The sequence below is a fragment of the Cucurbita pepo genome, chromosome 13 (assembly GCF_057944985.1).
Source record: "Cucurbita pepo subsp. pepo isolate OVF chromosome 13, ASM5794498v1, whole genome shotgun sequence".
NCBI lineage: Eukaryota > Viridiplantae > Streptophyta > Magnoliopsida > Cucurbitales > Cucurbitaceae > Cucurbita > Cucurbita pepo.
In genome coordinates, this window is record NC_141810.1 from 12,457,476 (window position 1) to 12,470,670 (window position 13,195).

Here is a 13,195-nt window from a genome sequence, read left to right on the forward strand (position 1 = left end):
GCATTTTAATTAGTCTGTTCAATTTTTACATTTTTTTTTGTTTATATAATTACACTCATTATTCTTTTCATATAAAATGCTGAAAATTTTAATTTTAATTACATAGTATACAAAAACACACATATACTATGTGTATAACTCCGATATATACTCTACCAACTATATATATATATATATATATATATAAACAATCAAATGATTTTGGTGTTATATAAATTTTCACTGAATTAAAAACATTAAATGCGAAGACAAAGAGTTAGGTACAAAATAAACCCTTCTTTAAAACAGGAGGCTCCACCAAAGGGAATAACTTGTGATTTGTTTTATTTATTTATTTATTTAATGGCATTTAATATTTTAATTCAGTATTTTATGATTGAATTCCATAATTACTAAAACAATTAGTTCCGAGGAAAAAGCTATGATTAACAGAACAAAAAATTTCCTTAAAAAAACGTTGATTCATCATTTATTATTATTATTATTTTTTTCTTCAAACTTTAATAGTAAATTTTTAAAATTCACAATTTTTGTAGTACATATAAAATATAAATTTAGGTTGTTTTATGAATTTGTAAGCAGTTTGATAACGCATCATTGAAATTTTAACTCTATTATACATGAAACTAAAAGTTTAGAGATTAATAAGAAACTTTCATAAAGACTACAAAAAAAACACAAAACCTATCGTGCGTAAATTTAAAAGTTCAGAGATCTATTAGACACATTTAGAACGAGAGAAAAGTTTTCGTATGCAAATTCAGTGTTCTAAAAGCTAGCTAAACAAAGAAAAGAAGGGTAAGTGAACAATCAAAGAGCTGAGATGAACTTCTGAATTTTCCCCTGCGTTCGCTCTTTCTCTTCTGGTCCATCGAGATCTCCGATATTGTCGTGATACTCCTTTGATTCACAAAATGAAACGAATTGAATTGATTAATTTAGAGTATTTGAAAGAAAACATATTCTTGTTGAAAGAATAACAAAAGTCAGGACAAAATAATATAGCAGGCACTTCACTACTAACCACGTGAAGAACATTATTCTATATAGAATTGAATTTCTTTATGAATCTGTGAAAAGTGATTACACAGCCACCCACAGATTTGTTCCTAAGAAGATAATGGGGGCCTAAAGTTTCCCAACCAAAGACTCCAACATAGGCGTAGCAAGAGGATGGGTGCATGAGAGTCCGTGGAGCCGGTAGTCTTAGTAGGAGGGGGAAGAGTTGAGGATTTATCCGGTGTGAGATATCAAATTGTTTGAGGAACCCTAGATGCTGTCGGAGTAAAGGATCGTCAACAAGGGCGTTCTAGTGCGTAGTAGATTTTTATCCAAGACTTGTATCATTTGATGATGCCATGTGAATCGCTAGAAACATGTGGAGTGTATGGCTAACCCAATAACGAAAGTTTCGCCCATGAGACAAACAAAAATCTTCTTTTTGAAATCAAGTTTGAACAATCAACCCTTTTTATTCCTTACTTCGTTACCTGCCATTGCTTCGTTTGTAAAAACTATTCTACTTGATGTACCAAGAAGTCCACTCTTTACATTATGCTCATGCCCTCCTCTTTTACTAATCTTGAGAAGGGTTCACCCACTCCAATAGCAGCTTTAGAAAGAGTTCTAAGTTTTTAATCAGAGACTGGAATCCAAGACTTTGGAGGGTATTTTCAAACAACTCAAACTCCTCGAGGGTAAGAACTTGTCTGGCTTAAGTCTAGTCTTTAATCATCGAAGCTCTTCTCTTCTTCTTAATGAGAAAAGTAAAGTTCAAGAATAAACTAAGGTTTCGATTCTGTCATGGCCTACCATTTATTGTGGAGATGCCCTTATGCAAGGACCCTGCCTCATTTCAGTCAGGTCTTACGTTTCAGAAGTAAATAAAAGGCCATCTACGATAAAGGTATTGGCTAACTTATAGCCTATAGGGGTTAAAAAATGAAAGCCTATTTGAAATTTCTTTTAGAATAGTGACTAATTGGTGGGCAATTCCAGCATCCTGTATGATATGATTTTGATATTTAGTACAAGCAAACAAATTTTAATGGGGCTTTGAATTCCTTATCCCAGAAGTCACAGAACTCAGCATGTCGAAGCTGTCAGCTTGTGGAAATGTAGTTATGTAGATATGGAAGTCATCAACGGGAAAATTGAGGCTTGTTTAGTGTTGACGGTAATTAAAGATCTCTGGTTCTTCAAGGGGCAGGGGTACCTACGAGTTTTCCATTAATCAAGAGCTGACTACAAAACTAACGGACAAGCTGGTTTAACCCTCTAAAAGCCCCTACCCATCCATTTTCCTTCCTTGCAAGCCTCATTGGCAATTTAAAAGGTTGATCAACATCTTTTGGATAGAGACCATATGTTCTCAGACAAGGCATTCGTTGGGCTGAAAAAGATTGGATTAGTACAGCAATTCCAAACGTAAGGAGGTCCACTAAAAAGTGGGCAAATCAAGTCTTTCGTGCATTTCAACTTCAACAAGTTGTAGGCCACAATAGCTCTATGTTGCCACTTCCTCGCAATCTCAATTTTGAGCTGCTATAGATCAAACCAGTGATGACTTTGAGTGTTTGTTGTTAAAAATATTGTTGTAAAGCTTTGAAGGTCCTTAACCTAGCGGAAGGGCATGTCAACCAAGAAGGCCCCTTTAGAGTCAGTAGACCAATCAGCTCAACAATTTCTCAACTTCCACCTTCAGTAAAAAACGAAAGAATAGTTCGCTCTCGCCACATTGCATGGCTTTGTAATTTCTTGGCTTCCACTTGGAGGACAAGTTGGCTCTATGGGAACGAAGTATTAAGCCTCCAAACACACAATTTATGAGAGAAGAATCGAAAAATGGATAGATGCACATGTGTGAGGTAAGGGGAAGGAAGGAGAATCTAGGAAAGTAACTAGAGGACATGAGGAACTCCAGGAAGGAGTGGCTTAGTAGGGAATGGGCAGGGATCTTTCTAGTAAATTGTGGATTAGGAGAGATAAGGACTATGCTTTGGACCATTTGGACTATCAAAACAGAGCGAAAATTTTTAGAAGAGATTGGAAGATCTTCAAAGAAATTTTGGAATGATTTTGTAAATCTTTCTTCCACTTGGTCCTCTCTCTCAACATTTCCATTATAATACCATTTCCTCCTTTGTATTCAATTAGGTCCTTTTATAATATCTTGGTTTGAGCTTGCCTTTACTTCATAATTTCAATGAAATTATTAATTTCTTATGAAACAAAAATAAATATAATAATTCAAAAGCAAGCTCTGTAATCAATATACTGGATTTATTGGACTAATATTTCTCTTTGAATGGAACGAATAAAAAGTTGTGTAGAACAAGAGATAAGGCAAGAAATGCAACATAAAGAACACCTAGATCATGGGGAGTCACTTCTATAGAGACCAAAAAGACGAAATAAGTGGGTTTATAAGGGTGACATTCAACTAGTGATCTAAAAAGAACAATTGGAAAACAAAGGATTTATTAAATAAAGAAGGATTCAGTGAAATACATAATTGAACGGTATGTTTTCAGTGTTTTCAAATGTGTGTTTGGTAACATATATATAAATTGGATCCCAATTTCAGAAGTTACTCAAGATATGTTTGATATTATATTTACAAACCATGTAAATAAGGGTAGTTATGGAAAATACCAATAACATAAAAAGGTTGTTTAAAGAATTTCCACTAGGTGAAAACACAAAATGCAAACAGATCTGTCAAATAGATATTCGTTAGATCCAATTGACTCTGTGACTCTGAAAACATAATTAGTATCCAAAAAGTATGCCACAAAGGTCCTAACTTACTACCCTATGGTTGCTTAAACATCATACTTCTCATTCAAGACTTGAAACAAAAATAAAATGTATATATAAATTGGAGAAAAAAAGGTCAAGTGAGAGGCAGACCTGAAGAATGTTCTTGATGTCCTGCCTAGTAAGTTTTTGTTGCTTGAGCAATAATTCAATTCTTGCTCTCATTTGAGAGTGTCTACAAGAGAAACAATCAAATGAAACATAATCTCAAAGAGATCATTAGGTTATGCTCTCATTTCTCATTGCATTTATGTTTGGTAACCATTTCTTGTTCTCCCACCTCCAATTGTTTTGGTTTCTTCTTTCCAACTTGGTAATAACAGTATAATAATATTTTTTAAAAATTAAAATGATATAATAAATTTGAATATAATACTTTCAAATACTTATTTTAAAAGTAAATCTTTCACTTTAGAAAATAAGGCAAAAATAATTGCCAAACATTTTTTTTTTTTTTTTAATTTTCTCATAAAAAAGAGAGAATTGAAAACAAGAACCCATTGTTCAATAAATTTCAATTTTTTTCTTAAGGAAAAAAAGAAAAGAAAAAGAAACATAAAATGAGAACATCATGAATGAAGTTTGACGCAACACTTACTCGGAGCACCATAGATGTCCCAAAATAACAGCAATCAACTGCAAGAACAAGGATTGATGTTAATACCCCTATTGAGAATTGAAAATAATTAACAACGTAAAGAATTTCAAATTTTCGAGCATTGGAACCTTTTAAGCTACTCATAAATCCCACCTTTAAGTGAATTTCAAAATGTGCCTCCAATCTGATGCGCACAAAATTTATGCTAGACTATTTTCATTTTTTATCAATAAAAACTTTAATAGATAATAAAACACTATAAAGAACATAAAAAGACTTTCCTGCAATAAAGAACATAAAAATATTTTCCACCAAAGACTATATACTTCATCTAATGCTGAGATATGAATGACATCCCTCGATAAACTTTGCTTCATCTCCTCAAAGGAATTCATGTGTTTATTTATTTTTTGTCAATAAAACTTTGATCAACAAAGATAAAAACTATCAAGCAGTAGGATAAGATGCCCTCAAGCCTAAAAACTGTAAAACTTGCATGTAAGGAAGAAAGGTTGACATTTCTAAATTCTAGGAAATCAAATTAAAAGAAAGTTTATCCCCCAAGGGTTTGGGGTGTCTTGGTCATATTGATTTAGAGGTTTCAAGTTCAAACCTTCATACCAAAAACTTCTGATGTCTACCGGGTTCAGGCCTTTTGGGCGCAGATGCCCACAGATGTAGGGGAGAAAAGCTCCAACTCCCGGTTATCAAAAAATAAATAAATAAAATAATAAAACAAAGTTTAATAAGTCAATTTTATGAAACATAGGATAATGCCGGTTTAAGTGTAAGAAATAGAACTGTCTGGATGTTCTTAAAAAATGTATCATGGAGAAGATCTCAGACAAAAGTTAGTTGTCCGTATTTTCTCTTGCATTATTTTCAAGGGTAGCTTGTTTCTAAGGTCATAGTTCCATAAATAGTTGCTCCAAAATCTAAATAATACAAGCTACTTAATCAAAATTCTTATCAATTGTTTTTAAATACTATTTTACAGAACAAGCTGTCATAGCATTTAATGAACATAAAAGCTTCTGAAGGAGTTAATCCCCAGCTTATACAACACAATATCGAGTGAACAACTCATATCAATGATCCACAGGGACTGAGAGATTAACTATCTCTTGTTACAACAACCCAACATTAACGTATGCACCAATCATCAAAGTCCATTGAGTAACAAGCTTTGAAAGTAATGAAACATTAATCACGAAGACAAACCTGAAGGGTATAAAGTCCAGACTCTAATTTGCGGTTGTACTTTTCCTCTTCATCCATCTGCAATTTTGGATGCATATTAGAGCATAAACTAATTACTAAAATGTATGAAATTAAATATATATCACATGGAACCTCTAAATCATCGAGTTCAATCTCGCTTAGCCGCTCCATCTCCACTTTAACTCTATCAGAATATCTATAAAAATAAAACTATAATTTATCATGCCAGAATATTATTTGTTCGAGGAAATAAATAAATAGAGGACTTCATCTCTGAACAATAGGAGTGCAAAGAAATAGAAGTGAACATGAACCCACCTTAAGTAGAGTTCCATCAGCCGATCTATCTTTTCACACTCATTTTCAACAAATTTACTCAACAACCTTTCCTTTCTGGTACCCCTCAAAATACCACCTGGTAAGGGCAAGGAACATTAGTTGAAACTAAGAATAGGAGAAAGCATAGATTAAAAAAATAAAGAAAACTGGGTATTTCCACGTGCTTGTGACCAACGATTGCAATAAAATGCAAATTGGAATATAACGACCAACTCTTATAACAGAAACATATCATTGCGTTAAGAGACGAGCGTCTAATAAGTAAAGAGCTTAAAAATGTAACAGCACTTGAAACATAAAAAAAACGATGTCAACCATATTTTTAAGCACTGTAAATATAAAACCACAGTGAATACACCGTACAATTTCATTGAGCCAATTGTTTCTCCAGCACTATTTACATGATTTGAGCAGTATTAAAAAGACTTTTTTGCACTTCTACTGCCAGTCCAGGATTTTCTTTTCCTTCACCCCTTGACAGACTTAGTATCGGTATTCATTTAAACATAAGGCAGGCCTATCAAGCTGGCCAAACTATTTTCAAGGCAAAAGGAACAAAAGGCTGCAACCACTGTTTTGCTCTACGAAAATTCTTTAACAAAGTGAAGTATCCAAGGTAGTGCAGAAAGCCAAGTTGTCAAATTATTGTCATTCTAAATCAGTTCAAGTTCAACACTCCAGTATCAGACCATCTCTCCATCTCTCATACAATAATAACTTCAAACTCAATGCTAAGGAATACGGTACAACCAACCTTTTCAACCCCAAACTCAATGGTGTTCATATCCAATACTAAAAGTTGGAAAGATTATCATATAAGTTGAAGGAATATCTTCACAGCAGCCAGAAAGGAGCAAAATTTGTTAAATAAACACAGATGGTAAAGAACATATGTACAATATCACTTGCCTGCTTACCAAATAATGATGCAATAAGAGACACGATACGTTCTTCCAACTCCTCTTGATAACGCTCTTTCTTGTTTTTCTTATTCAAAGGGATCTACAAAGTTTAAAGCATGTGAAGTAAGCATCATCGAATAAGTGATTAGAAAGTCAAATTTTGGAACAATTTCACAGAAAAATGTATTAACGAAAGATTTAGACATCAATTTCACATTTATATCAAAACCTAATTCAATAGTAAGACAGCTAGGTTGGAAAAAATGCATTGTTTTTTTAATAAGAAATTGAGCTTTAATCAAGAGAAATGAAAGAAAATACACAGGTATAAAAAAAAACAGCCCCACACAAAAAAGAAGTCCAAAGAAAGATAAGAAAGAACACTTCAATCTAAAATCAAAAAATCCATTTGATAATTACAAAAAGCCTTAGCCAGTTAGGCCCATAAGAGAAACTAAACCAAGAAACCTTCCACAACTCCCCCTTATATCTCTGCTTTTCCTTGAAAAACTTATGATTCAAAGGGCTTGGTAGGAGCTCAACCAATGATTGTTCCAACCAGTGAATCTGATGCCATTGAAACGGAATTAAGAGCGTTTAAAAGATTGTAAAGAGAAGAAATGGAATAATAAGAAACGTCTTTCTTTTCCTCCAATTTAATCATAATGCAGCCTGAATTGCTAATTAAACCAATGAAAAAAAGACTTATTTTCCGCATCACAACCAATAAACACTACCATCCTCGCTAAGAAACAGAGAAATTCAGGACCTTCTCTAGTTCATTCACATATCATAAGCCTTTTCTAGTTGTATTTTAATAAACAAGATGCCATCAAAGAGAGAAATCAAATCTCTTTTTTATAAGAATGTCTCTCTACACATGTGTATGTGTTCAGAAGTTCGAAAGCTATTGGCAAACGAACGGATAAATTAACAAAATAAATATAAGATTGTACCATGGACCCGTTTTCCAATCAGATTTATGTTTCCATATGATCCCAGAATCATAATTGATTATCACACATGCAAACTTTTACTTTAGAATCATTCTGTGCTACTCTTTGAATGTCACAATTCAACTCTAAACTACATTCAATAATAGAAAATAAGAAAAACAACAAAATGCAAGGACTAGAGGAAGTTATGTAATTTACCCTACCTTACCCATAAAGGCAGCAAAGGCCGTCTTTAACCCCAAAACATCAACAAATCGTTCACAAGCAGGCGGGTAATTTGTCATGGCAAAATCAAGAGCCCTTATAGCTGACCCATAGGCGGATTTCTTCTGTTTCATAATAATTATCATCAATTCCACACCCTCAGCTTTCACAAACCTTTCCTTGTTCTCCAGTGGCATCAACAAACAACACAAAGAATCAAACAAATTTTCCACCATCTCAGCCTCATCAGGACTCTTGGGGTCCTTGGACTTGTACATTGCAACCGCTTGAAGAACAACATCGACCCCATTCATCTGTCCAAGCCTTCGCTGATTCACCGTACTGTTCTGCAAAAGTATCGCCAGTATCTCCGATGCATACTGCTTATTGCTATCAAAATCCCTCACCTTAATCTTCCCAAGTAACCACTTCATTAGTTTTGTGCGCTCACAGACCAACTCGGCAACTACCGGTTTCACTTCAATCAAGTTCTCAATGGTCGCTAGGGTATTGTAAACGGCACTCATCTCGTCCGGGTCCGTCTCCGATAATCGATGCAAGTTCTGAACCAACAGATCAAGAACATTATTCTCAATCAGCGCATCGACCAACACGCGAGCAGGTTCATCGTTATCCTCAAGAACATCCTCGTCAGTCAAATCCTGGATCAATTGGACCGCATCAATAGCAATATCAGTATTACTATGCGAAAGGAGGTCAACGACGGACGAAACTACACCAAGTTTGACGATATCAGGGTACAGCTCGGGACCAGCGGCGAGCACTTTGAGCTTCTGAATCTCGTCGTGAAGCTCGACTTCAGAATCAGCAAAGCGCTCAGGCTGGTCGGGATACTTGAGGCGAGCTTCGGTGTTGTCTCTGAGACGGCGTTCGAACGAGAGAGAGAGCTTCTTCACCGTTCGAAGGTCCAATACTTCGACTACCTTTTGGGACTTCTCGACGGCTTCGAGGAGAGCCAAGTCGATATGGTCAGCTCCATTGGTGGCTATGTCGTCGCGCTTCCGCTTTGGATGAGAGCTGTGGTTCCGGTCGCCGGCGATTTCCATCAAATTCACACAAAGAGAAAGAATCCCGCCGGTGAGATGATGTTTATGGTTCGGGCTCCGGTTGAAACCAAACCAGAAATATGAGATTGAACTCAACTTAGCGGCAGGGTGTTTACAACTTAATATGCTACCATCATATTCTTTTTTTTGCTTCAAGCAATTAAATAAAATTATAATTAAATTAATAAAAAAAATTATATATTTTTTTTAAAATAAATATTTTGTAATTTAAGTATTTCAAAAATATCATTAAGTTTCAAAATTTCTCGTAAAAAAATTTAATATATTTAAATACCAGTATCACGTTTTAAAAATACTTATAAATTTTTAAAAAATAAATTAAAATTTTTAAAAATAGTCTAGGAAGTGTTTTACAGGTTTTTTGTCTATATTATTGACTATAATAATTTTTTTTTTTAAATTAATAATAAAATGTAAAAAAAATATTTTAAAATTTCATAAATATTTTTTAAACATATTATTATTTTTGAGCTTTTTTCGAGAGTAGTATTAAAAGTTGGGTAATTCATTATTTAATAAAGTTTTATTCGTAAAAATGAATTAAATATATTATTATTGATGTATTCAAATTAAATAATTAATTATATTTTAATTTTAGTAAACTAAAATCAAGTTATTAATTAAGTACATTTAAAATAAAATTAAATTAAATTAACAAACGAAAGGTAACATCATTTTTTTTTATAAGGAATTACAGAACCATTGTATACTAATTTTAATTTTTTTAATTTATATAAAATATTTTTAACAATTATTTTGGTATAAATGAATTTAATAAAATTATATAAACTTTTACTCTTAGATAAGAAGTATAATAATAAAACTAAATAGTTAATTATATATGTTATGCTTTTAAAAATTAAAATATAATAAATTTATATTATTCCTTCTAACACAAAGCACATATGTTTTAATTTATTATAATTTAGGTTAAATTTCAAATAAAAACAATTTTCTATTTTAGAAAAACAAAAATTGTATAAAATGGGCTGGGCTCTGAAGTGTATAATGTGGACCCAACTCCCAAGCCCACGATCAGGCCCAGGCCCGGTTACGGTTATGTAACCGTTGAGAATTCGAGTAAAGCACGAAATAAATTTTATAAATTTTCAAAATTGTATATTATTTTTACATTTAATATAAGTTTAAATCTCGATAATAAAATAGCTTAATATTTGATCAAAGGTTAAGATATTATATTTTTAAATTCGAATTCTTGAATATATTTATGATGTACTACGAAGAAAAAAAAAATGTTACGGGAGAAGTAAATGTACATGGAATGTCTCAGTTTTCCATAATAATCTTGCTAGTGTAGTTGGGTTGTAACCCTATTTTTTAGTTGATTGAGTTGATCCAAGGTTAACTCGACCTGAATTCTGATTTTTTTTAAAATTCAATCCAATCTAAACCGAAAAAACAAAAATCTAATCCAACCCAACATTTATAGTTTGAGATAGCGGTTGGATTGAGCTGTCGTGTTGTTTTTTTAATTATTAAAAAAATTATATTTATCTATCATACATATTTCATTAATAATTAAAATATTGTAAAATTCAAATATTAAACATTTATAAGTCACAACGCATCATTAATATCTATTACAAACGTCAAATATTTTTAAACTTGAGTTGTTACGAGTAGCCTCGGTTTGGAAGTATAACGTCGTAACCTGTTGAATCGTGGTCGAGAGAATTCAAATGTTGAATGTTCGAGAAAGTGATTAGTTTGGTAACGACTAACGAGAGACGTGTGGGATGGAGACAAATATTATAAAGTATAGGGGTGTGAAAATAATTATACAAAAAAGGGAGGGGTAACGCGTCAAAAGGTTAAGCCTAGAAGCCTGTAGTGGTGGTGGTGTTTCGTTGGAATTGGGTCTTTCATTTTCCACGTAGAAGCACTTTCCAGTTCTCACTACACGACAAAACTCCGACAAATTTAACCAATCAAATTAGGCCGCCGCTGGGCCCCGCCAACCTCCACTGTGTATCCCCATTTTCTAGAATGAATAATAATAATAATAATAATAATAATAATAATAATAATTTTGAACTTTTCTGACTTAAATTAAAATAAAAAGTTTACAATATTATTAATTAATTAATTTTGGATGAAAATTATTTATTAAATTTTACAATAGTTTCAAAAGCATTTTAATTATGTGAAACAATGGTATGATTACCGGACTTTTGGAGTCTTAGTCATTTTTACTAGTCTCGACTCCTCTTTTTTTTTGAAATCATTTGTTCAACAGTTGAGGATTCTATTGACATGGCTAAATTTAGAGCATGGTTTTGATACAATATTAGACGAACACGACTCTACATAATGATATGATATCGTTGAGCATAACTTTCATGGCTTTGCTCTGGGGTTCCCCAAAATGTCTCGTATAAATGAAGATAATATTATTTTATTATAAATTCATGATCATTCCCTAAATTAGCGAGATAAGACTTTCATTCAACAAACATAATATTAATGGTAAGAATATTTTTTAACTTCTTAAAATATGGAAGAATATTAACAAATTTTTTTTTTTTAATTTAAAGTTTTTTTTAATAAAATTTATGAGTTTATTATTTAATACATAGACTATTAATGCGAAGTAATTACGAATAATTTAACGACGGTAATTAATATTTTATTTTAAGCTAAATAAATCGTGTTTTTCATGAAAAACATCTAAAATGATATTAATTACAATATATAACTTCTTTAAAAAATTTTAGTACTGTGATTGAGCCATGATAAGGAAGATGCACTTTATTGGTATTGGTAGTGATTTTCAATTTTTTTTAAACGTACTTAATTATTTAAACTCATTTAAAATACTTTTAATTTTAATTTTAGTTATAATTATAAAATTTTATTTTATTTTTAAGAGAAAAATAATGTTAAGTTTTAAAATTATATGGACTAAAATGTGTAATTTTAGGTGGAGTGAGCCATACACTAGGGGTGGGTAATCCTAATAGGACGGGACCATCTCAGCTTCCGCGTTTGCCACGTGTGCAGCTAAGGATACAGTGTATCTCGCGGTAAAGTGAATTTATGATAACGTTATCCTCCGCTGATTGGGCTGACCTGTCCACGTGTGATCTCCTTTATTATCCACACAATTCTCTTTTTATCTTATTTTTATCCTTTTCTTTTCTTTAAGCTTATTTAATATTTTAATATTAATTAGTTAAATCATTGTAATGACATGAAATGACGTCGTTTTCCCGTATTTAATGTGTCTCTCTCTTTCTTTCCTTCCCCGTACCATGAGTTTGTTACGTAGATCATTCTTAAATTTACAAAAAAATAATTATTAAATTCCTTTATTTTCACAATTAATCATCTATTTTAATATATATATTTTTTATTTTCATAAATATTTAATTTTATTTAATTTTATTTATTTTATACATATTTTCAAATTTTAAATCAAGTTTTAAACTCAATAAATTTTAATTTTTTTTTCATGAATTGTGAAAAATAAATCAAAGTTTTTAATAAAATTAAATTGTTATAATTCATAATAATCCCAATTCACAGAGTAAATCTATTAATAGTAATATAGGTGAGATCGAAATATTCACTATAATATCTATTTAACTAAAATTAATTTTCTCAGTTTAACCTACCGTTTGAATATTGATGTAGCAGGTGAAGCCTACATAAATACTGTCTGATTTGACTAGTTATAAGAAATATTTTGTTATATTCTCCCGACTGAGATTTCACAATTCACCTTTTTGAAATCTAGTATTCTAGTTGACAACCTAAGTCCACTACTAGCTGACATTGTCAGTTTTGACCCGTTACCTATGGTCGTCAGTATCACAATTTTAAAACACATTTATATTGTCCGCTTTTGATCCGTTACACATTTCCGTCGGCCTCACAATTTTAAAACACGTGTGTTGAGGAGAAATTTCTACACCTTTATAAAAATGCTAGAAAGGATTTGATTAAGCTCGAGTTGTACTAAAAACAAAAAATGAAGTAACAATAGCTACAATTCCGACACTCTTATTTGTCTCAGCCCACAAGCGGAGCTGCAAGTTGCAGAAAATT

The 13,195-nt window shown here is 32.0% G+C and overlaps 1 protein-coding gene across 1 annotated transcript; it reads right to left on the reverse strand.

The window, feature by feature from the left end:
• Nucleotides 1-594: 594 nt before the first annotated feature.
• On the reverse strand, nucleotides 595-9,217 carry LOC111808871 (ARM repeat superfamily protein). The gene is made up of 8 exons (XM_023695088.2): nucleotides 8,039-9,217; nucleotides 6,895-6,979; nucleotides 5,957-6,053; nucleotides 5,771-5,834; nucleotides 5,639-5,695; nucleotides 4,418-4,455; nucleotides 3,913-3,994; nucleotides 595-900 (listed from the first exon to the last, which is right to left on the reverse strand). The coding sequence occupies exons 1-8, from the start codon at nucleotides 9,104-9,106 to the stop codon at nucleotides 811-813; spliced, it is 1,581 nt and encodes a 526-aa protein (XP_023550856.2). The 5' UTR covers nucleotides 9,107-9,217; the 3' UTR covers nucleotides 595-810.
• Nucleotides 9,218-13,195: the final 3,978 nt, after the last annotated feature.